Below are 23634 nucleotides of genomic sequence, written 5' to 3'. Positions count from 1 at the left end.
TATTGCTGGCCTATTAATCCAGAAACTCAGCCAATGTTCAGGAGACCTTCTACGGTAGATGGTGAAATTTGAATTCAATATAAAATCCGGAATTAAGAATCTACTGACAACAATGAAACGATTGTCAGAAAAACCCATCTGGTTTATTACTATCCTTTCAGGAAGGAAATCTGCTGTCCATACCTGGTTTGGCCTACATGTGACTTCAGAGCCACAGCACTGTGGTTTCCTCTCAGCTGCCCTCTGAACGTAGGCAACGAGGGATGGAGAATAAATGCTGGCCGGCCAGCAATGCCTACGTCCCACAAATGAATTTTTAAAAATCTAATGCGACTCTCCTGCTTTTTTCCTTTAGCCCTGCAAACTGTGAAGCACTTTAGGGTGTCGTATACTCAGGAAAGGCGCTAGAGAAATGTACTTTTGTTGGGTTCTGGATCTGCTCTGCCTTGAAATGTTGCAGGTTCCCCTGCTTCCGCTTTGACGGACCAGCCGATTGGACAACTGTGCGCATCCTCAGTTCAGCGGCCGGTTTGGCTCCGCCCACATTGCTGTGGTAACTTGGAGCCCGGGGCCGAGAGGGGGCCTGAAGCAGAGAGAGCGGCGCAATGTCGGGCACCAGGAAGGTACAGGCTGTTTATTGGGGTAGACAGCGCGGCGTGGCCGGGACAAAAGCCACCATCTTTTATTGTTGAGTTAATCTTCCCTCTGGCCAGTTATAGTCAGGATTAACCATAATCCTTGGTGATGTAGGGCATTGCTGCGCTCGGTGCTGCTACAACATGGAGGACAGACTATAGATGATAATCAACAGGCAGTTTCCTTGCACATGCTTCATCTGCTGCCATAAAACTTGATGGAGTCCAAAATCAGTCATTGAGAAATCCCAGGCCGCTACCTCCTGTTGCTAGGCAAGACATGAGTTGTCTGTGATGTTGTCTCATTGTCCTTCGTACAGAATCATACCGTGTCATGATTCATTTCTACCTCTCCCAGTTTTGGCACAAGCATCCAATGGAGGGTTTTTCAGGGGCTGCTGGTTTTAAAACAAAGAAAAGGACTGTACAGGAACAGGCCCTTCAAGCCGGTGTCGATCATGATGCCCTAACTAAATGAAAAAAAGCCTTCTGCACTTTGTCCGTATCCCTCAATTTCCTCCCTGTTCAGGTACCTCTTGAATGTTGCTCATGTGCCTGCTTCCACTGCTGTATGTTGCCAGAGGAACATACTCTGGCAGCACATTCCTACCACTCACCACTCTCTAAGTGAAAAATCTCCCCTGGACATTTCCCTTAAACTTTCCCCCTCTCACCTTGAACCTATGCCCCCTTGTAATTGACATTTCTACCTTGGGGAAAAAGCCTCTGACTATCCACTGTGCCTATGCCTCATCATTTTGTTATCGTCTATCAGGTCTCCCCTCAGCCTTGCCTTTTTGGTGAAAACAATCCTAGGTAACTCAACTTCTGCTCTTAGCCAATGCTGTTGAGAACAGGCAACATTCTGTTAAACCTTCTTTGCAATCTCTCCAAAGTTTCCACGTCCTTCTGATAATGTATAGTGATCAAAAGTGCACACAATACTTCAAATGTGGCTTGACCAAAGTTTTATACAGCTGCAACATGATTCTCGTCAATGGCATGGCCAATGTAGGCAACAATACCAAATGCCTTCTTAATCACATTGCTCACCTGGGTTGCAACTTTTAGGGAACTGGACCTGTATGTCCAAATCTCTCTATGTTGATGTTCCTAAGGGTTCTGCCATTTACAGTAAAATTCACAAATTTGATCCTGCAAAATGCATCACCTTGTATTTGTCCAGATTAAACTCGAGAACCGCTTCTTCCCTGCTGCCATCAGAGTTTTGAATGGACGTACCTCGTATTAAGTTGATCTTTCTCTACACCTTAGCTATGACTGTTATACTACATTCGGCACTCTCTCCTTTCCTTCTCTCTGTACGGTATGCTTAGTCTGTATAGCTCACAAGAAACAATACTTTTTGCTATACTAATACATATATCAAATGTCATTTCTACGCCCAAGCCTCCAATCTGTCTATATCCAGTTGTATCCTCTGTCAATCCCTGGCATGTAAAGTCCCATTTAAGTCTGAGTAAAGTTTATTTATTAGTCACAAGTAAGGCTTACATTAACATTGCAATGAAATTACTGTGAAATTCCCCTTGTTGCCACAACCCGGCCCCCCTTCAGGTCCATGCACTTAACCAGCATGTCTTTCAGAATGTGGGAGGAAATGGAGCACCTGGCAGAAATCCAGCAGACATGAGAATGTGCAAATGCCACAAATCAGTGATCCAAACCAGGAATTGAACACAGGTCCCTGGCACTGTGAGGCAGTAGTGCTAACCACTGTGCTACCGTGCAACCCAATGCTCAAGTCTGTCTGGTTTCCTGTGCTTTTCTGCAATGTTTGATATGACTAAGTGACTTGCTAGGCCATTTCAGAGGACAATTAAGAGCCAACCAGACTGCTGCGGTCCTGGTGATGCATGTTGAGCACATTGGGTTAGGACTGTAAGTTTTCTGCAAAACCAAAGAAAAGCAAACCTACTGGCAATCCACTAGCTTTATGGTCACCAGTACTGATACTGCTTTTTAATAGAGTTTCAAATTCTGCAGTGGAATTTGAACACAAAATCTGGACTATTAGTCCAGATCTCTAGATTATTAGACAGAGAGAATGCTTATGTCTGTTGATTACAGAGCTGTTAGTTCTCATGGCTTGGGAGGTGCCATTCCCATGGAAACAAAAAATTCTCTGTGCTAACTTCCACTGGCTCCCCATTGCAATTAATTTAATTGAAATTTTCATCTTTGTCCTCGTGGAATTTCCATGTATGTCCCAATTTGAAGTTCTTACTCTAACCTCCTTTCCTCCTCTTCTGGCTCTATAATCAACGAGGAAAAAAAATGGAAGGAAGACAGACTTGTGGTTCTCTAGCACCTTATAGGATCCTGGAATTTCCCAAATGCTTTATAACCAATTAAATACTTTTGAAGTGTAGTCAGTGTTGTAGGAAATGTGGCTGTCAGTTTGCACACAGCAAGATCCCAAAACAGCAACGTCTTGATGACCAGAAAATCTGTTTTAGTGATGTTGGTTGAGGCAAAATTATTGGCTCGACCATTGCGCTAGCTCACCTGCTCCTCTGCAAAATGGTACTATGGAACTTTCGACAGCCCCCTGAGAGGGTAAATAAAGTGCTCTGGTGAAGGGTCATCCAGACTTGAAACATTAGGTCTGTTCTCTATGTCAGACTTGATGCGATTTTCCAGAATTTTCTGTTTTTCCTTCAGATTCCACATCTGCAGTAATTTGCATTTATATTTGAGTAGATAAAGTCTCAGCATAGTATCTCAGTTGAAGGATGGAGATATAGGACTCCTTCAATACTGCACTGGATTGACAGCCTAGATGAGCTACAGACACTGAGGCTCATCAGGGGGAGAGAGGGTGCCATTGTCAATGGGGTGCAAGTGACATCCACCCCCCCCTAGACTGGCTAACTCTAACGGTCAGGAACAAGAGGGGGGTGGGGAGCAGAGGAAGGGGGGTGGGGAGCGGAGGCCTCAGCCTCTCAATCTGCATAACAGGTTTGAGGTTCGTGCTTCCAGTCTGGATGAGAACGAGGGAGGTGAGGTTGGTAAGCAAACTGCACACGGTACAGTGATGCAGCAGGACATAGGCAAAGAGAAGGTGAAAAGGAACATAGTAGTAATTGGGGACAGTGGGGTTAAGGGTATTGACACTGTCCTTTGTCACAATGACAAAGTGCACAGAAGGGTGTGTTGTCTGCCTGGTGCTCGGGTCCGGGATGTCACATCTGGGCTGCAGAGGAACCTGGAGTGGGAGGGTGAGAATCCGGTCGTTGCGGTACATATGGGTGCCAACGACGTAGGCAAAATACAAACTGAGGATCTGGGGAGGGAATATGAAAAGCTGGGAATGGAATTAAAAAGTAGAACCGACAAGGTGGTTATCTCTGGACTACTGCCTGAACTGACGGGTGTAAGGTTGATAAGATTAAGGAAGTGAATGGGTGGCTCAGGGATTGGTGTGGGAGGAATGGGTTTGAATTTATAGGGCACTGGCATCAGTATTGGGGTAGGTGGGACCTGTTCAGGTGGGATGGGGTTGGTCTGAACCGTGCTGGGACCAGAGTCCTGGCGAATCGTGTAAATAGGACTGTAGACAGGGCTTTAAACTAATTAGGGGGGGGAGGGTGCGAGGGTAGGTGACATTACGGGGGCTAAAGTTAAGGAGACGGTACAGGTAAGGGAAGAGGCTGAGGATGTTCCAATAATAAAGGGAGTAGGGGGCGTGAGTATGGTTGGTGGCGTTCTGGCAAATAGGGTCCAGGTGAAGGCTGGGATGAAGGCACTTTATCTGAATGCACGAAGCATTCGGAATAAAGTGGATGAGCTGGTGACGCAGATCAGCACAAATGGATATGATCTGGTGGCCATTACAGAGACGTGGCTGCAAGGTGACAGGGACTGGGAGCTGAATGTCCAGGGGTATCAAGTGTTTAGGAAGGATAGGCGGGAGGAAAAAGTGGGGGGCATAGCTCTGCTGATTAAGGATAGCATCAGGGTGGTAGCAAGGGATGATATAGGAACCAAAGAGCAGAACGTGGAATCGTTGTGGGTGGAGATTAGGAACAGCAAAGGGAGGAAGACGCTGGTGGGTGTCGTCTATAGGCCCCCGAATATTGATCTAGAGGTGGGGCGGGCTGTTAACGTGCAAATAAGTGCGGCGTGCAGGAATGGAACGGCCGTAATTATGGGAGATTTCAATCTACATATTGATTGGTCGACCCATGTTGGACGCGGTGGGCTCGAGGAGGAGTCGTTGGAATGCTGCTGGGATAGTTTCCTTGAACAGTGTGTGTTGGAGCCGACAAGGGAGCGAGCTGTCTTGGATCTGGTGTTATGTAATGAGGCGGGTAGAATTAGGGACCTTGCGGTGAAGGATCTTCTTGGGGAGAGTTATCATTGTATGGTGGAGTTTCTGGTGCAGATGGAGGAGGAGAAAGTGGGTTCCCGGACACGCGTCCTTTGTTTGAACAGAGGGGAGTACGGTAGGATGAGAGAAGAATTGGTGAATGTTGACTGGGGGAGCGCGTTGGAAGGTAGGTCTGCTGAGGAGCAGTGGAGGATGTTTAAGGAGATCTTTCTTGGTGCTCAGCAGAAATTTATTCCGATGGTTAAAGAGGACCGTAGGAGGAGAGGTAATAAGCCGTGGATAACGAAGGAGGTGAAGGAAAGTGTTAAATTAAAAGCGGAGGCGTTTAGAGTAGCTAAGAGTAGTGGGCGAGAAGAGGATTGGGAGAGGTTTAAATGTCAACAAAGATTGACAAAGAAGTTGATAAAGAAGGGTAGGAGAAACTGTGAAGCTGGGCTAGTGCTTAATATAAAAAAGGATAGCAAGAGTTTTTATAAATATGTAAAAAGGAAGAGGCTGGCTAGAGTGAACGTTGGGCCCTTAGAGGATGAGAGGGGGGACTTAGTGGTAGGGGATGGGGAAATGGCTGAGGTCTTGAATAACTTTTTTGTTTCGGTCTTCACGGAGGAAGATGTGAATAATTTGCCGGGTGTTAGCAATGGAAAGGTGGTAGGACTGGAGGGTCTCAATGACATTACTGTTACTAGAGAGGCAGTGCTCGACAGACTGGAGGGACTGATTGTGGACAAGTCCCCAGGACCGGATGGAATGCATCCGAGGGTTCTGAAAGAAATGGCGGAGGTGATAGTGGATGCCTTGGTGGTTATTTTCCAGACGTCGCTGGATTCCGGGGAAGTGCCGGAAGATTGGAAAGCGGCTAATGTTACGCCGTTGTTTAAGAAGGGTGCCAGGCAAAAGGCAATAGGCCGGTTAGTTTAACGTCTGTTGTAGGTAAAATGTTAGAATCCGTCATCAAGAAGGAAATAGTGAGGCATCTTGAGGGGTATTGCTTGATAGAGCAGACGCAGCACGGTTTCGTTAAGGGGAAGTCGTGTCTGACAAATTTATTGGAGTTCTATGAGGATGTGTCTAGGGCGGTGGATAGAGGAGAGCCGGTGGATGTGGTCTCTCTGGATTTTCAGAAGGCGTTTGACAAGGTACCTCACAAGAGGTTATTGCAGAAGATAAGGGGGCATGGAGTTGGGGGTAGGATGTTAGCGTGGCTAGGGGATTGGTTGTCAAATAGGAGGCAGAGAGTGGGGGTTAATGGGTGCTATTCGGATTGGCGGTTGGTGACTAGTGGAGTGCCCCAGGGGTCGGTGCTGGGGCCTCAGCTATTTACCATTTATATAGATGATCTGGAGGAGGGAACCGAGTGTATGGTGTCCAAATTTGCTGATGACACCAAGATCGGTGGAACGGCAAATTGCGCGGAGGGTGTGGAGAGTCTGCAGAAGGATCTAGATAGGCTGGGCGAATGGGCCAGGAAATGGCAAATGGAATTTAATGTTGGCAATTGCGAGGTGGTCCACTTTAGTAGGAAGAATGGTAGGAAGGACTATTACTTACGTGGCGAAAAACTGCAGCAGGCGACGGTGCAGAGGGACCTCGGGGTCCTTGTGCATGAGTCGCAAAAACCCAGCCTGCAGGTGCAGCAGGTGGTCAGGAAGGCAAATGGGATGCTGGCCTTCATAGCGAGGGGGATTGAATATAAAAGTAGGGAGGTCTTGCTGCAGCTGTATAGGGCATTGGTGAGGCCGCAGCTGGAGTACTGTGTGCAGTTTTGATCGCCGTACTTACGCAAGGATATTTTGGCCTTGGAGGGAGTGCAGAGGAGGTTTACTAGGCTGATACCGGAGTTGAGGGGGTTGAGCTATGAGGAGAGGCTGAATAAACTAGGCTTGTACTCGTTAGAGTTTAGAAGAATGAGGGGAGATCTCATTGAGATGTATAAGATGATGAATGGATGGATAGGATAGAGGTGGAGAGGCTCTTCCCGCTCAGAAAGGACAGTAGGACTAGAGGGCACAGCCTCAAGATAAAGGGGGAGCGGTTTAGAACGGAGTTGAGGAGGAACTTCTTCACTCAAAGGGTGGTGAATCTCTGGAATTCTCTGCCCGTTGAGGTGGTGGAGGCTGCGTCGCTCAATATTTTTAAGACGCGGGTTGATGGGTTTTTGATAAGCGAGGGGATTAAGGGTTATGGGGAGAGGGCGGGAATGTGGAACTGAGACATGACAGATCAGCCATGATCTTATTGAATGGCAGGGCAGGCTCGAAGGGCTGGATGGCCTACTCCTGCTCCTATTTCTTATGTTCTTATGTTATATGTGCTCAAATTTCTGAGTGCGGTTTGAACACAACATGCTCTGACTTACAGGGAGAGTGCTGCCACTGATCCATGACTGACTGATGCAGGTTGTTTTGGGAAACTTTGCTTCCTTTCCTCCTCATTTTCAAAGGTTCCTGAAAACCTATCCCTTTGACTATGCCTTCAGTAATCTGCCTACATGTTTTCCTGCTTGATGTTTCTCTCCTGTAGATCACCTTGGAATGTTTAACTAAACACAGGCTGTAATGTTGCTCGCAGTGTCGGTTACAGGGGATCATGCCCACTCACTGCAGGACTCTAAATACAAAATGATACCTATTGAAATTGTATCTTTTTATTATACGAAATGGTATTGTGTAAAATTTCAATTTGGAGGTTTAAATTTCAGTCTATTTCTTGGAATCTTGATTACAGTGGAATTGGGGAATGTTCATGCCCAGTAACTTCATTCTACATAGTAGGATGTGGCATGTTGTATGTCCAACAAATTGATTCAGCTTTTAGAACATAAGAACGTAAGAAATAGGAGCAGGAGTAGGCCATCTAGCCCCTCGAGCCTGCCCCGCCATTCAATAAGATCATGGCTGATCTGTCGTGGCTCAGTTCCACATTCCCGCCCTCTCCCCATAACCCTTAATTCCCTTGCCTATCAAAAACCCATCAACCCGCGTCTTAAAAATATTGAGTGAGGCACCCTCCACCACTTCAACGGGCAGAGAATTCCAGAGATTCACCACTCTTTGAGTGAAGAAGTTCCTCCTCAACTCCGTTCTAAACCGCCCCCCCTTTATCCTGAGGCTGTGCCCTCTAGTCCTACTGTCCTTTCTGAGCGGGAAGAGCCTCTCCACCTCTATCCTATCCATCCCATTCAACATCTTATACGTCTCAATGAGATCTCCCCTCGTTCTTCTAAACTCTATCGAGTACAAGCCTAGTTTATTCAGCCTCTCGTCATAGCTCAACCCCCTCAACTCCGGTATCAGCCTAGTAAACCTCCTCTGCACTCCCTCCAAGGCCAAAATATCCTTGCATAAGTGCGGCGCCCAAAACTGCACACAGTACTCCAGCTGCGGCCTCACCAGTGCCCTGTACAGCTGCAGCAAGACCTCCCTACTTTTATATTCAATCCCCCTCGCTATGAAGGCCAGCATCCCATTCGCCTTCCTGACCACCTGCTGCACCTGCAGGCTGGGTTTTTGCGACTCATGTTTGTATGCTTAGGTGTGAGATAACTTTCTTTTCTGGAATTCAGTGGATTTTGCATTACGCAGTTAGACTGAAGGATTGTTCATATTCTAAGGTGGTTTAAAAGAAACCAGTTTTTTTAATTGTAACCAAGAGTGGATTAGAATGGGGTAATTACTGTAATTAATGCAGCAATATGACCTTGCACAATCAAAGATCCATTTAAAAATTATATTATTGCAAGTAAATTGAAAATGGACTAAATGTTTAAAATCAGATGCTCGTTTATCTGATATATTCAGTTCAGGGCTTGAAGCATATTGCTTCGCGGAGGCTGGATAATGTATTGGATTGACAATGTACTTCCACCTCTGAAATCTGGGCTTTGATCTAGCCAGGTAAATGAAATGAAGTTCATTTATCTTTAATTTGGCCGTCACAGTCCACTACCTGGTGCTCAGCTGTATAGCATACTGTGCTTATACTTCACAAATAAAGGTGGAGATTTGGACAGAGGAGAGGACCTCTACTTTCCATCCAGCTCTTGACTTTGGAGTAATGTTAATATAATTCGGAGATAAGATATAAAGTTCTTACGTTCTCCAGCACTGTTGGTTCCCATTGATGAAGTAAGGAAAACATTAAACAATTCATTTTAAAGTTCATGTTATGATTCTGTTGTGCAGCATTTAGTGGGGAAAAGAAATTAAACCAATATAAATGGTAATAACCAATATAAAAGATATAAACGTCAGATTTCTTGTCAGTTTGCATTGTTAACCTACTGTAATTGTGCGCTTTTCAGAGGAAGAGGATTACTGGAATGGTGCAGAGATTTTTACATGATGTGCAGGATGTGGAGGTTACCTACAAGAGAACAAGTAGTCTTGCTAGGAAATGTACACCTTCAATTGCAAAATCATGGAATCAATGTGGAGAAGGTTTCCAAGAAATTTCACTGGTGGAGGTAAGATAATTCAACATTAGCAACATATAATGGACCATCTTTTAAAAACTGAATTATGTATTCGTGAGGCATGTGGCAGATTAATAGGAAGCTACCAAAAATGAAATAATGGGTTGAGACAGCTTGTGTGGATGTCATGAAATAAAAGTAACGGTAACAACATTGATATGAAATTGACTGAGTGACAGGAAACAGAATAGTGGTTAATGGGTGTTTTTCAGTCTGGAGCAAGATATGTAATGAACTTCCCTGGGTGTCAACATTGGGACTTGTGATTTTCCTGATATATTTTATTGACCCAGACCTTGGTGTGCAGGGCACAATTTTAAAGCTTATAGATGATACGAAACATTGTGAATTGTGGGGAGAATAATGTAGAGCTTCAAAAGGACATGGGCAAATATGTGAGATGGATAGACTAGTAGCAGATGAAATTCAATGCAGAAAAGTGTGAAGTGATTCATTTTGGCAGACAGAATGAAGCCAAGTAATATTAAATAAAGAATAACCTTCTAAAGTGGGTCAAGAAGCAGAGAGACCTGGGTGTGTATGCACAAAAGTCATTGAAGGTGACAAAACCAGTTGAGAGTGCAGTAATTAAAGTGCAGAGTATCATAGCTTTCCTTAATAGGGGGCTAGAGCATAAGAGCAAAGAGGTTGTGTTTAAAACACTGGTCTGGCCTGAACTGGAGTATTGCATCCAGTACTGGGCTCTGCTCTTTAGGAAAAATGTGGAGGCATTAGGGAGAATGCAAAAAAGTTATGCAAAAATGATTTCAGGAATGAGAAACTTCACTTGTGTGGATAGATTGGAGAATTTGGACTGTTTTACTTGGAGAAGAGTAGGTTGAGAGGGGATTTAATAGAGGTATTCAAAATCAGGAGCGGACTGGGCAGACTAGCTAGGAAAAGCTGTTGCCAAGAATATGAGAGAGCTCAGATTTAAGGTAATTAGCAAAAAAAGAAGTGGGGACATGAAGAGAAACATTTTATTGGAGCAGGTGGTTAAGATCTAGAATGCACTGCCTCAGAGTGTGATGGAGGCTTGATCAATTAAGGCAACCAAGAGGAAATAGGATTATCTAAAAAGGAAGAATGTGCAGGGTTATGGGAAGAAGGTAGAGGAATGGAATTGGGTGTTTAGTTCATTTGGCCAACTGGCACAGATACAGTAGGCTGAATGTCTTCCTGTGCTGTAACAATTCTGTGATTCAGTGCACAAAAATAGTTTGAGGGGAATGTAATGACTGAATTGGACAAGAAGGAGGTTAAAAGATAGGAGATAAAGAACAGGAAACTGCTGATGGGGAATTTAGACTCTGCTTATTTTTTCTTTCATCTTGCATGTTGGTAAATTTAGATTGTAAAAAGAACTAATTATTTTTCAATTGCATGGACTAATGAAATAAATCAAATCTCACATTGAATGACTTTTCCTTAACTCCGCTCTCTTTCTCCAGGTTAAAAAACCTGTCCCAGTTATGCTCGTCTTTTAGGCAGGAAATACTGAATGCTCTTCTGCCCTATGCTCATCCCTTCCCTGACCACTTATTTTCTATTACCTAGGTGGCAGTGTCCTGCCCTAAAAGTGGGAATTTTATGAACTATACTTCAGATTTCCATTCATCTTTACATAATCTTAGTCTTTCCTTCACTTCCTGTACTAATTTCCTTCACTGTCTCCCACAACTATCTGGATCATATTATTTCCTGTGTTTTGTACAGGTTTCTTTTTATCCAAGTTTTCATTCTGTTGCATTTGCACTAGAAATGCCACTCATCCCAGTGCTTCCAAAATATTGTCCTTTTTGTTCAGCCAGGGTTTCCATTCTATTTTGATATCTAGGACCCATTCCTTGTCAAGTTTTATTTCTTTCCTTTCCATCACCTATCACAATAATAAGATGTGCTCCCCTTTGACTTCACTTTCTTTTTACTTGGCCTCGGAATCTGATAGATTATTACCTGATATTTCATGATTGCATTACCAAACACATGTCCCTCTTTTTGGTTTCTGAGGCAACTGTTGCTCATTTGATTAACTTTTCCTTCCCCAGGCTGAAGGGACACAACAACTGCCTGTTTGTCTTTTCTCACATCACTAGCCAGGGCTGTAGTCACTTCTCATGTGAGACAGTGAATTACCTGAACTTCCTCCAAATTAACATATAAGAACATAAGAACATAAGAAATAGGAGCAGGAGTAGGCCATCTAGCCCTTCGAGCCTGCCCCGCCATTCAATAAGATCATGGCTGATCTGTCGTGGCTCAGTTCCACTTTCCCGCCCTCTCCCCATAACCCTTAATCCCCTCTCTTATCAAAAACCCATCAACCCGCGTCTTAAAAATATTTAGCGAGGAAGCCTCCACCACTTCAACGGGCAGAGAATTCCAGAGATTCACCACCCTTTGAGTGAAGAAGTTCCTCCTCAACTCTGTTCTAAACCGCCCCCCCCCCTTTATCTTGAGGCTGTGCCCCCTAGTCCTACTGTCTTTTTTGAGCGGGAAGAGTCTCTCCACCTCTATCCTATGCATCCCATTCATCATCTTATACGTCTCAATGAGATCTCCCCTCATTCTTCTAAACTCTAACGAGTACAAGCCTAGTTTATTCAGCCTCTCCTCATAGCTCAACCCCCTCAACTCCGGCATCAGCCTAGTAAACCTCCTCTGCACTCCCTCCAAGGCCAAAATATCTTTGCGCAGGTGCGGCGCCCAAAACTGCACACAGTACTCCAGCTGCGGCCTCACCAATGCCCCATACAGCTGCAGCAAGACCGCCCTACTTTTATATTCAATCCCCCTCGCTATGAAGGCCAGCCTTCCTGACCACCTGCAAGCTGGGTTTTTGCGACTCATGCACAAGGACCCCGAGGTCCCTCTGCACCGTCGCCTGCTGCAGTTTTTCGCCACGTAAGTAATAGTCCTTCCTACCATTCTTCCTACCAAAGTGGACCACCTCACACTTGCCAACATTAAATTCCATTTGCCATTTCCTGGCCCATTCGCCCAGCCTATCTAGATCCTTCTGCAGACTCTCCACACCCTCCGCACAATTTGCCGTTCCCCCAATCTTGGTGTCATCAGCAAATTTTGACACCCTACACTCGGTTCCCTCCTCCAGATCATCTATATAAAAGGTAAAAAGCTGAGGCCCCAGCACCGACCCCTGGGGCACTCCACTAGTCACCATCCGCCAATCTGAATAGCACCCGTTGACCCCCACTCTCTGCCTCCTATTTGACAACCAATCCTCTACCCGCGCTAACACCCTACCCCCAACTCCATGTCCCTCGACCTTCTGCAATAACCTCTTGTGAGGTACTTTGTCAAACGCCTTCTGAAAATCCAGAGAGACCACATCCACCGGCTCTCCTTTATCCACCGCCCTAGACACATCCTCATAGAACTCCAGTAAATTTGTCAGACACGACTTCCCTTTAATGAAACCGTGCTGCGTCTGCTCTATCAAGCAATTCCCTTCAAGATGCCTCGCAATTTCCTCCTTAATGACGGATTCTTAACATTTTACCTACCACAGATGTTAAACTAACCGGCCTATAATTCCCCGCCTTTTGCCTGGCACCCTTCTTAAACAACGGCGTAACATTAGCCGTTTTCCAATCCTCCGGCACTTCCCCGGAATCCAGCGACGTCTGGATAATAACCTCCAAGGCATCCACTATCACCTCTGCCATTTCTTTCAGAACCCTCAGATGCATTCCATCCGGTCCTGGGGACTTGTCCACAATCAGCCCCTCCAGTCTGTCGAGCACCGCCTCTCTAGTAACAGTAATGTCATTAAGACCCTCCAGTCCTACCACCTTTCCATCACTAACACCCGGCAAATTATTCACGTCCTCCTCCGTGAAGACAGAAACAAAAAAGTTATTCAATACCTTAGCCATATCCCCATCCCCTACCACTAGGTCCCCTTTCTCATCCTCTAAAGGACCAACGTTCACCCTAGCCAGCCTTTTCCTTTTTATATATTTATAAAAACTCTTGCTATCCTTTTTTATATTAAGCGCTAGCCCAGCTTCATAGTTTCTCCTACCCTTCTTTATCAACTTCTTTGTCAATCTTTGTTGACATTTAAACCTCTCCCAATCCTCTTCTCGCCCACTACTCTTAGCTACTCTAAATCCCTCCGCTTTTAATTTAACACTTTCCTTCACCTCCTTCGTTATCCACGGCTTATTACCTCTCCTCCTACTATCCTTTTTGACCATCGGGATAAATTTCTGCTGAGCACCAAGAAAGATCTCCTTAAAGATCCTCCACTGCTCCTCAGCAGACCCTCCCTCCAACGCGCTCCCCCAGTCAACATTCACCAATTTTTCTCTCATCCTTCTGTACTCCCCTTTATTCAAACAAAGTACGCGTGTCCGGGAACCCACTTTCTCCTCCTCCATCTGCACCAGAAACTCCACCATACAATGATCACTCTCCCCAAGAGGACTCAATTCTCCATCCCACTCCTCTGCTGATTTCCTTGTCTTTATCCATCTTCAAATGAAACAACATGAACATGAGTTTCAAAGCATCTTTCATGAAATCCTCTGACTTTTACAACGTAAGATCTCAAATGTAACTTCCTTTCGCTCAACACAGGAGAGTCAGTGTTTTGCAAGGAGGGACACAATTGAATTTTGAGCAGGATATGATCTGGTGGCCATTACAGAGACGTGGTTGCAAGGTGACAGGGACTGGGAGCTGAATGTACAGGGGTATCAAGTGTTTAGGAAGGATAGACGGGAGGAAAAAGAGCGGGGGGTGGGGTAGCTCTGCTGATTAAGGATAGTATTAGGGGGTTAGTAAGGGAAGATATAGGCGCCAAAGAGCAGAATGTGGAATCGTTGTGGGTGGAGATTAGGAACAGCAAGGGGAGGAAGACGCTGGTGGGTGTCGTCTATAGGCCCCCAAATAATGACCTGGAGGTGGGACGGGCTATAAATGCGCAAATAAATGTTGCGTGCAGGAATGGAACGGCAATAATTATGGGGGATTTCAATCTACATATTGATTGGTCGACCCATGTTGGACGTGGTGGGCTTGAGGAAGAGTTCTTGGAATGCTGCCGGGATAGTTTCCTTGAACAGTGTGTGTTGGAGCCGAAGAGGGAGCGAGCTATCTTAGATCTGGTGTTATGTAATGAGGCAGGTAGAATTAGGGACCTTGTTGTGAGGGATCCTCTTGAGAAGAGTGATCATTGTATGGTGGAGTTTCTGATGCAGATGGAGGAGGAGAAAGTAGGATCCCGGACCTGTGTCCTTTGTTTGAACAGAGGGGAGTAGAATAGGATGAGAGAGGAATTGGCGAATGTAGATTGGGGGCGCAGATTGGTCGGTAGGTCTGCTGAGGAACAGTGGAGGATCTTTAAGGAGATCTTTCTTGGCGCTCAGCAGAAATTTATTCCGATGGTGAAGAAGGATCGTAGGAGAAGAGATAATCAGCCGTGGATAATGAAGGAGATAAAGGAGAGTATTAAATTAAAAGCTGATGCGTTTAGAGTGGCTAAAAGTAGTGGGTGAGAAGAGGATTGGGAGAGGTTTAAATGTCAACAAAGAATGACGAAGAAGTTGATGAAGAAAGGAAGGATAGACTATGAATCTAGGCTCGCGCTAAATATAAAAAAGGATAGTGAGAGTTTTTATAAATATATAAAAAGAGGAGGCTGGCTAGGGTGAATGTTGGGCCTTTAGAGGATGAGATGGGGGATTTCGTGGTGGGGGATGAGGAAATGGCTGAGGCCTTGAATAACTTTTTTGCTTTGGCATTCACGGAGGAGGACGCAAATAGTTTGCCGGGTGTTAACGATGGAAAGATGGTAGGAGTGGAGGGCCTGAATGAAATCGTTGTTACTAGAGAGGCAGTGCTCGACAGACTAGCGGGACTGATGGTGGACAAGTCCCCAGGACCGGATGGAATGCATCCAAGGGTTCTGAAGGAAATGGCAGAGGCGATAGTGGATGCCTTAGTGATTATTTTCCAAACCTTGCTGGATTCCGGGGAAGTGCCGGAAGATTGGAAAACGGCTAATGTTACGCCGCTGTTTAAAAAGGGTAGCAGGCAAAAGGCAGGGAATTATAGGCCGGTTAGTTTAACGTCTGTTGTAGGAAGAATGCTTGAATCCGTCATCAAAGAGGAAATAGCGAGGCATCTTAAGAAGAATTGTTTGATAGAGCAGAAGCAGCACAGATTTATTAAGGGGAAGTCATGTCTGACGAATTTATTGGAATTCTATGAGGATGTGTCTCGTGCGGTGGATGGAGGGGAACTGGTGGATGTGGTGTTTCTCGATTTTCAGAAGGCGTTTGATAAGGTGCCGCACAAAAGGTTGTTACAGAAGGTTAGGGGGCATGGAGTTGGGGGTAAGGTGTTAGCGTGGATAGGGAATTGGCTGTCAAATAGGAGGCAGAGAGTGGGGGTTAATGGGTGCTATTCGAATTGGCGGTTGGTGACTAGTGGAGTGCCCCAGGGATCGGTGCTGGGGCCTCAGCTATTTGCCATTTATATAGATGATCTGGAGGAGGGAGACGAGTGTCAGGTGTCGAAATTTGCTGATGACACAAAGATAAGTGGAACAGCAAATTGTGCGGAGGGTGTAGAAAGTCTGCAGAGGGATCTAGATAGGCTGAGCGAGTGGGCGAGGACCTGGCAGATGGAATACAATGTTGGCAAGTGTGAGGTTGTCCACTTTGGTAGGAATAATAGTAGGAAGGACTACTACTTACAGGGCGAAAAGCTGCAGCATGCTACGGTACAGAGGGACCTGGGGGTCCTTGTGCATGAGTTGCAAAAACCCAGCCTGCAGGTGCAGCAGGTGGTCAGGAAGGCAAATGGGATGCTGGCCTTCATAGCGAGGGGGATTGAATATAAAAGGAGGGAGGTCTTGCTGCAACTGTACAGGGCACTGGTGAGGCCGCAGCTGGAGTACTGTGTGCAGTTTTGGTCGCTGCACTTTGGCCTTTGAGGGAGTGCAGTGGAGGTTCACTAGGCTGATACCGGAGTTGAGGTGGTTGAGCTATGAGGAGAGGCTGAATAGACTGGGCTTGTACTCGTTAGAGTTTAGGAGGATGAGGGGGGATCTTATTGAGACGTTTAAGATGATGAAAGGGATGGATAGGGTAGAGGTGGAGAGGTTCTTCCTGCTCAGAAAGGACAGCAGGACTAGAGGGCACAGCCTCGAGATAAGGGGGGGACGCAGTTTAGAACAGAGTTGAGGAGGAACTTCTTCACTCAAAGGGTGGTGAATCTCTGGAATTCTCTGCTCGTTGAAGTGTGGAGGTTACCTTGCTAAATATATTTAAGACGCAGGTAGATAGGTTTTTGATAGGCAAGGGGATTAAGGGTTATGGGGAGAAAGCAGGAAAGTGGAACTGAGCCACTTCAGATCAGCCATGATCTTATTGAATGGCGGTGCAGGCTCAAAGGGCTAGATGGCCTACTCCTGCTCCTATTTCTTATGTTCTTAGGAACCATTCATCTGAATACAGTGCTCATGGAGTAGTTGGCACCTTTGGCCTTTTTTCTGCTGCCAGGCTGGGAGAAAACATGCCAAATTTTCCTGCTTTTTCCCTTTCGTGTAGTCACAAGGTCTCTGTATTGTAACTCTTTCATTTCCCTAATTATGGGATTAATGTAAAGGCCTTGCATGATCAAATATGATTAAGAAACTGGGCTGGATACGCAACAGGTGTATAAAATATTCCTGAGGATGTCAGATTTATGAACATTTTAATAGAATTTGAGGCAGGGAAGCTCATCTGTTTATGGGGAATATTTTTTTGAGCATTTTGAATATCTAAAAATGATGTGACTGCTGTTACTACTGATTTGACCAATAGCAGTTTGCATTGGATGCGAACTATGAACTGATTGGATAAGTATTCCATTAGCATTTAACCATGTTAAAAGCAATTCAGTTTGCATTCACTAGAATGTTAGACAGGTTACACTTAACATTTGTCTGGTCTGGTCTGTCTCATCATTGTCTACATCAGTGAAATTGTCCTCAAACTGCTACTCTTATGCAACTAGTGTTTTAATAAAAAAAACTATTTTCATCCAGCACTTCAATATTGTCATTTAGATAGACAAGGTCCATGATCACAATTCCATTTGAAAAGGGATTCTTCAACCAAAATGTTTGAGAGCTAATGTTCTACTGACAGTTGTTGGATATTTTCAACAGGATGCTAACTGTTCTGTGTAGATGCAACTGCAAAGTGAGCAAGATTTTGACTGTTGATCAGTAACGTTTTAAAGTTCATTCTGGTTAAGAAATTGCTGTTGAGCAATGCAGCACAATCTCTTTTTTTCTAATGTGTATATATAGATATAAATATACTTTAAATACAGTTCTTGAATATTGATTAAATCATGGAATCCCTGCAGTGCAGAAGAGGCCATTCGGCCCATCAAACATCTTACCCAGGTCCTTTCTCCACCCTGTCCCCACATTTGCCATGGCTAATCAATCTAATCTACATCTTAAGACACAAAGGGACAATCTAGCCTGGCCAATTCACCTGACCTGCGCATCTTTGGACTCTGGGAGGAAACCTGAGCACCTGGAGGAAGCCCACTCAGACATGAGGAGAATGTGCAAACTCCACACAGACAGTCACCCAAAGACAGAATTGAACCCAGGTCCCTGGCTGTCCTTTTGAATCTTTTTGACAAATAACTAGATCTGTGAATTAAGATTTAAAAATAATATCCTTTTTGTTCTACTTGTCCATGTTGCTGAATGCTTTTCAAATGCTTCATGTTACTCATCAATATTTTATTTTAACAGGGCAGCAGGTGTATGGGAGAAGAACAAAATGTAGTCCGCAGCCTTGCACCTGCACTTCATTCTGTTAAAGGTAGATTACCTAATATTAAATGCTTGCTGTTCCCAACTTTCTCCCTTTTTTTTCTGAAGGTGCAGATTATCTTTAGAATGCAGTTCCACAGATACGAACAGCCCTCTGATATTCGTCAGTAGCTATTTCTGTGAACTAGGCAGCGTGGGCGAGCTTGCTATTTGACTGCACAACACGATGGACTGTTATTGAACTACTAAACCAGAAACACGGGTTAACTCTCGGGGACTTGAGTTGAAATCCCACCATTGCTGCAAGTGGAATTTAAGCTCAGTTAAGCTTAATTCATAGATACAGAATTGAAAACTAGTCCTGGTTTTTGTGACCATGGAACCATCGGATTGTTGTAAAATGTCGTTTGGTTCTGTTAGGAAAGGGAACCTGCTGTCTTTACCTGGTCTCAGTCACATGGGACTCCAGACCCATAGCAATGTGATTGACTATTAACCGCCCTTTGAAATGACCCTGCAAACCACAGCAGAAGAATCAAAAGGAAGTAAAACTGGACAGACAGCCTGCTGTCAAGTTGGCATGAAAACAGCAATAGCACACCCTGCCCATTAGACTCTGCAAAATCCTTCTTCCCAAAATTTAGTGACCAGTCCCACAGATTAGCCAAGTAACAGCCTGACGCAGTTGAAGTCACCAACTTGTATCTTACAGCCAGTGACATTCACCAGCAGAAGAGAGCCATTATAAGTGGCACAGTGGTATACAATTGGAAGGGTGTATCTGTCGGAGGTTACAAGCATATACAGTTAGATAGGAATTGCCCTGGAAGTTCAGAACATTAATCCTGACTCCAGGAAGTCTCGAGGCACAGTCAAGCATGAGCAAGAAATTCTCCTGCTGATTACCACCTATCATCCTTCCTCAGCTGATGAATCAGTACTCCTCTTGATTGAACATCAATTGGAAGGGCACAAAATAAACTCTTGGTGGGGGGATTTCAATGCCTAATATCAAGAGTGATTCAATAGCACCATTACTGATTGGTAATTGATGGTGTTCATGTGAGTGACCAATACATAGTCCTTGTGGAGATGAAGCCCCACCTTCACATAGAGTATACCGTTCATCATGTTGTAGAGTCATAGAGATTTACAGCATGGAAACAGGCCCTTTGGCCCAACTTGTCATGCTGCCCTTTTTTTTCAAACCCTAAGCTCATCCCAATTGTCTGCATTTGGCCCATATACCGCTATACCCGTCTTATCCATCTAACTATCTAAATGCTTTTTAAAAGTCAAAATTGCACTTGCCTCTACTACTACCTCTGGCAGCTTGTAACAGACACACACCATCTTCTGTGTGAAAAAAATTGTTCCTCCGGACACTTTTGTATCTCTCCCCTCTCACCTATGCCCTCTAGTTTTAGATTCCCCTACGTTTGGGAAAAGGTATTGACTAGCTGATCTGTGCCCCTCATTATTTGATAGACCTCTATAAAGTCACCCTCAGCCTCCTACGCTCCAGAGAAAAAGGTCCCAGTCTATCCAGCCTCTCCCTATAATTCAAACTATCAAGTCCCAGTAGCATCCTAGTAAATCTTTTCTGCACTCTTTCTAGTTTAATATCCTTCCTATAATAGGATGACCAGAACTGCACATAGTATTCCAAGTGTGGCCTTATCAATGTCTTATACAACTTCAACAAGACTTCCCATTCAATGTTCTGACCAATGAAACCAAGCATACCGAATGCCTCCTTCACTGCTCTGTTCACCTGTGACTCTACTTTCAAGGAGGTATGAACATGTACCCTGAAGATCTTTGTTCTGTAACTCTCCCCAGTGCTCTATCATTAACTGAGTAAGTCTTGCCCAGGTTCAAATCTACCAAAATGCATCACCTCACATTTGTCTAAATTAACTCCATCTGCCATTTGCCAGCCCGCTGGTCTAGTTGATCAAGATCCCGTTGCAGTCTGAGATAACTTTCTTCACTGTCCACTATGCCACCAATCTTAGTGTCATCTGCAAACTTACTAACTATGCCTCTTATATTCTCATCCAAATCATTAATATAAATGACAAATGTTGTGTGCGCCTACCACTGCGTTAAATGAGATAGATTCAGAACGCATCTAACAGTTCTAAATTGGGCAACCTTGAGGCATTGTGAACCATCAGCAGCAATACGATTATATTCAACCACAGTTTGGAGCCTAAGGGCCTGGTATATCTCCCGCTTTAACATTACCAACAAGCCAGGGAGTCAACCCTGATTCAATGAAGAGTGCAGGAGGACATGGCAAGAGCAGTGCTAGACATGCCAAAAAGTGATGTGTCAACCTGTTGAAGCTACAATACAGGACTACTTGCATGCCAAACAGCAGAAGCAAGATGCCAAAGATAGAGCTAAGCAATCGAACATCAGGGACTCGGGTTCAATTCTGGCCTCAGATGACTGTATGTGTGGTGTTTGCATGTTCTCAGTGTGTCAGTGTGAGTTTCCTCCAAGTGCTCTGGATTCCTCCTACAATCCAAAGATGTGTGGGTTAGGTTGATTGACCATTGCAAAATTGCCCCTTAGTATCAGGAGGACTAGCAGAGTTAATGTGTGGGGTTACAGGGATAGAGCCTAGTTAGGATTGTTATAGATGCAGGCTGAATGGCCTCCTTCTGCACTGTAGAGATTCTATGATCATATGGCTCTACACCCATGCCACTTCAGTGATTTTTGGTGGTGGAAAATCAAATAAATAAAAAGAGGAAACTCAGAGAACTTGGGGAAATAGATAGTGATGTCTTGAGGAGTGTAGATATTCCAGAGAAGGAGATGCTGAAAGTGTTAAAGTGCATCCAGGTAGATAAATCCCTGGGACCTGATGAAGTGTAACCCAGGACATTGTGGGAGGGTAGGGAGAAAATTGCGGGTCCCCTAACAGAGATATTTGAATCATCGATAATCACGAGTAAGGTGCCTGAAGATTGGGTGACAAATTTTGTGCCTTTGTTTCAAAAGGGCTGCAGGAAAAAGCCTGGGAACTATAGTCTGATGAGCCTCACACCTGTGGTCGGTAAGTTGTTGGAAGGTATTTTGAGAGATAGGATCTCTACAGGCACTTAGAGAGGCAAGGATTGATTAGGAACAGTCAGCATGGCTTTGTGAGTGGAAAATCATGTCTCACAAATTTGATTGAGTTTTTTGAAGGGGTAACCAAGAAGGTAGATGAGTGCAGTGCAGTTGATGTTGTCGACATGGATTTTAGCCAGGCTTTTCACAAGGTATCGTATGGTAGGTTGTTCCATAAGTTTAAATCTCATGGGATTTAGGTGAGGTAGCTAAATGGATACAAAATTGGCTTGATGACAGAAGCCAGAGAGTGGTTGCAGAGGATTGTTTTTGAAAGGAGACCTGTGACCAGTGGTGTGCCTCAGTGATCAGTGCTGGGTCCGCTGTTATTTATCATTTATATTAATGATTTGGAGGCATGGTTAGCAAGTTTGTAGATGACACCAAGATTGGTGGCATAGTGGACAGTGAAGAAGGTTATCTCAGATTGTAAAGGGATCTTGACCAATTAGGCCAGTGGACTGATGAATGGTAGATGGGGTTTAATTTAGATAAGTGCGAGGTGATGCATCTTGGTAGCTTGAACCAGGGTAGGACTTATTCAGTTGATGGTAGGGTGTTGGGGAGAGTTATAGAGCAAGGAGATCTCGGGGTACATGTTCATAGCTCCTTGAAGGTGGAGTCACAGGTGGACAGACTGGTGAAGAAGGCATTCAGTATGCTTGGTTTCATTGGTCAGAGCATTGAATTCAGGATTTGGGATATCTTGTTGAAGTTGTACAAAACATTGGTAAGGCCGCACTTGGAATACTGTGTGTCATTCTGATCACCCTATTATAGAAAGGATATTATTAAACTAGAAAGAGTACAGAAGAAATTTACTAGGATGCTACCAGGACTTGATGGATTGAGTTATAAGGAGAGGCTGGATAGACTGGGACTTTTTTCTCTGGAGCATAGAAGGCTGAGGGATGATCTTATAGAGGTCTATAAAATAATGAGGGGCACAGATCAGTTAGGTAGTCAATATCTTTTCCCAAAGGTAGGGAAGTCTAAAACTAGGAGGCATAGGTTTAAGGTGAGAGGGTTGAGAGGGGCAATTTTTTCACATGGAGGGTGGCAAGTGTCTGGAACAAGCTGCCAAAGGTAGTAATAGAGGCAGGTATAATTTTGTCTTTTAAAAAACATTTAGACAGTTACGTGGATAAGATGCGTATAGAGGGATATGGGCCAAATGCAGGCAATTGGGGCTAGGTTAGAGTTTTAAAAAAACGGGGCGGTATGGACAAGTTGAGCTGAAGGGTCTGTTTACATGCTGCAAACCTCTATGATTCTATGACTCCACAGATATTCCTGTCTTCCATGATGGGGGAGCCCAGCTTGTCAGTGCAAAAGACAAGGTTGCAACATTTTCAACCATAGTCAATCAGAATATTTTGGCTTCCTCCTGAGATCTTCCAGTATCACAGATGCCCGTCTTCAGTCAATTCAATTCACTCCAAATGATAAGAAAAGATTGCTCAAGGAGCTGGGTGCACCAAAGACTATGATCTCTGACAACAGTAGTACGGAAGACATGATCCAGAATGAGCTGTGCCCCTACCCAAGCGATTCCAGTACTGTTCTAATACTGGTAACTACCTGACAATGTGGAAAATTGGCAAGGTGTTCATCAGGATTACTCACCTGATGAAGGAGCAGCGCTCCAAAAATTCGTGATTCCAAATAAACCTTTTGGAATTTAACCTGGTGTTGTGAGATGACCTATTGTGCCCACCCCAATCCAACGCTGGCATTGCCACATCATTGTGGAGAAGTTTTGCCCAGAAGAGAGAAAAAAATTATTTTGCCTGATCTTAGACACCATCTAGTGGTTGGTTTAAGGGAGGCAGTGGTCAACGTGCTGGTACAGACTACTATTTGCAAGATACATTATGGGGCAAAGTTAGCCAATTGAGGAAAATGCACCATTACTTATAAGGATGGAGATGACCCTCATCCAAAACAATATTAATTACAATAACTAGGTAATTCTCAAATTTGAAAGTGCAGCAGTGACTACTTCTGTTAACTACTTCTGTTAACATTCCTCATGTTGGCATTCTAAAATAAAATGTTTATTTTAAATAAAAAAGTCCACGCTGCAGAATGTATTCCTAATCTTAGTGTATTTTTTCCTTCATCTTGGAGGCTTGTTCTCTTGTACTAGAGCCGCTTTGTTGACTATTCCAGTAGTTCAAGTTTAATTGAAAATTCTGCAATTTAACATTTCAACAGCAAGTTTCAATACTGA

At 44.4% G+C, this 23634-nt stretch overlaps 1 protein-coding gene across 5 annotated transcripts in view; it reads left to right on the top strand.

Annotated features, from left to right (window-relative positions):
* Positions 1-557: 557 nt before the first annotated feature.
* The window catches only part of spidr (scaffold protein involved in DNA repair), a 304782-nt gene continuing 281705 nt past the window's right edge, over positions 558-23634 (top strand). For 4 of the 5 annotated variants that reach the window (XM_080194248.1, XM_080194245.1, XM_080194244.1 and 1 more), the window contains exons 1-3: positions 558-623; positions 9290-9451; positions 18255-18324. In XM_080194248.1, the coding sequence (XP_080050374.1) occupies positions 606-623; positions 9290-9451; positions 18255-18324 (250 nt within the window). In that variant the 5' untranslated portion in view covers positions 558-605. Of the gene's footprint in view, positions 624-9289; positions 9452-18254; positions 18325-23634 lie in introns of those variants that run through there. The other variant, XM_080194247.1, reaches the window with a different exon arrangement.

This window comes from Carcharhinus amblyrhynchos, chromosome 8 (assembly GCF_965287045.1).
Source record: "Carcharhinus amblyrhynchos chromosome 8, sCarAmb.v2.hapA, whole genome shotgun sequence".
Taxonomy (NCBI): Eukaryota; Metazoa; Chordata; class Chondrichthyes; order Carcharhiniformes; family Carcharhinidae; genus Carcharhinus; species Carcharhinus amblyrhynchos.
Note: the sequence above shows the minus strand (reverse complement) of the source record. Positions and strands in the feature narration are given on the sequence as shown.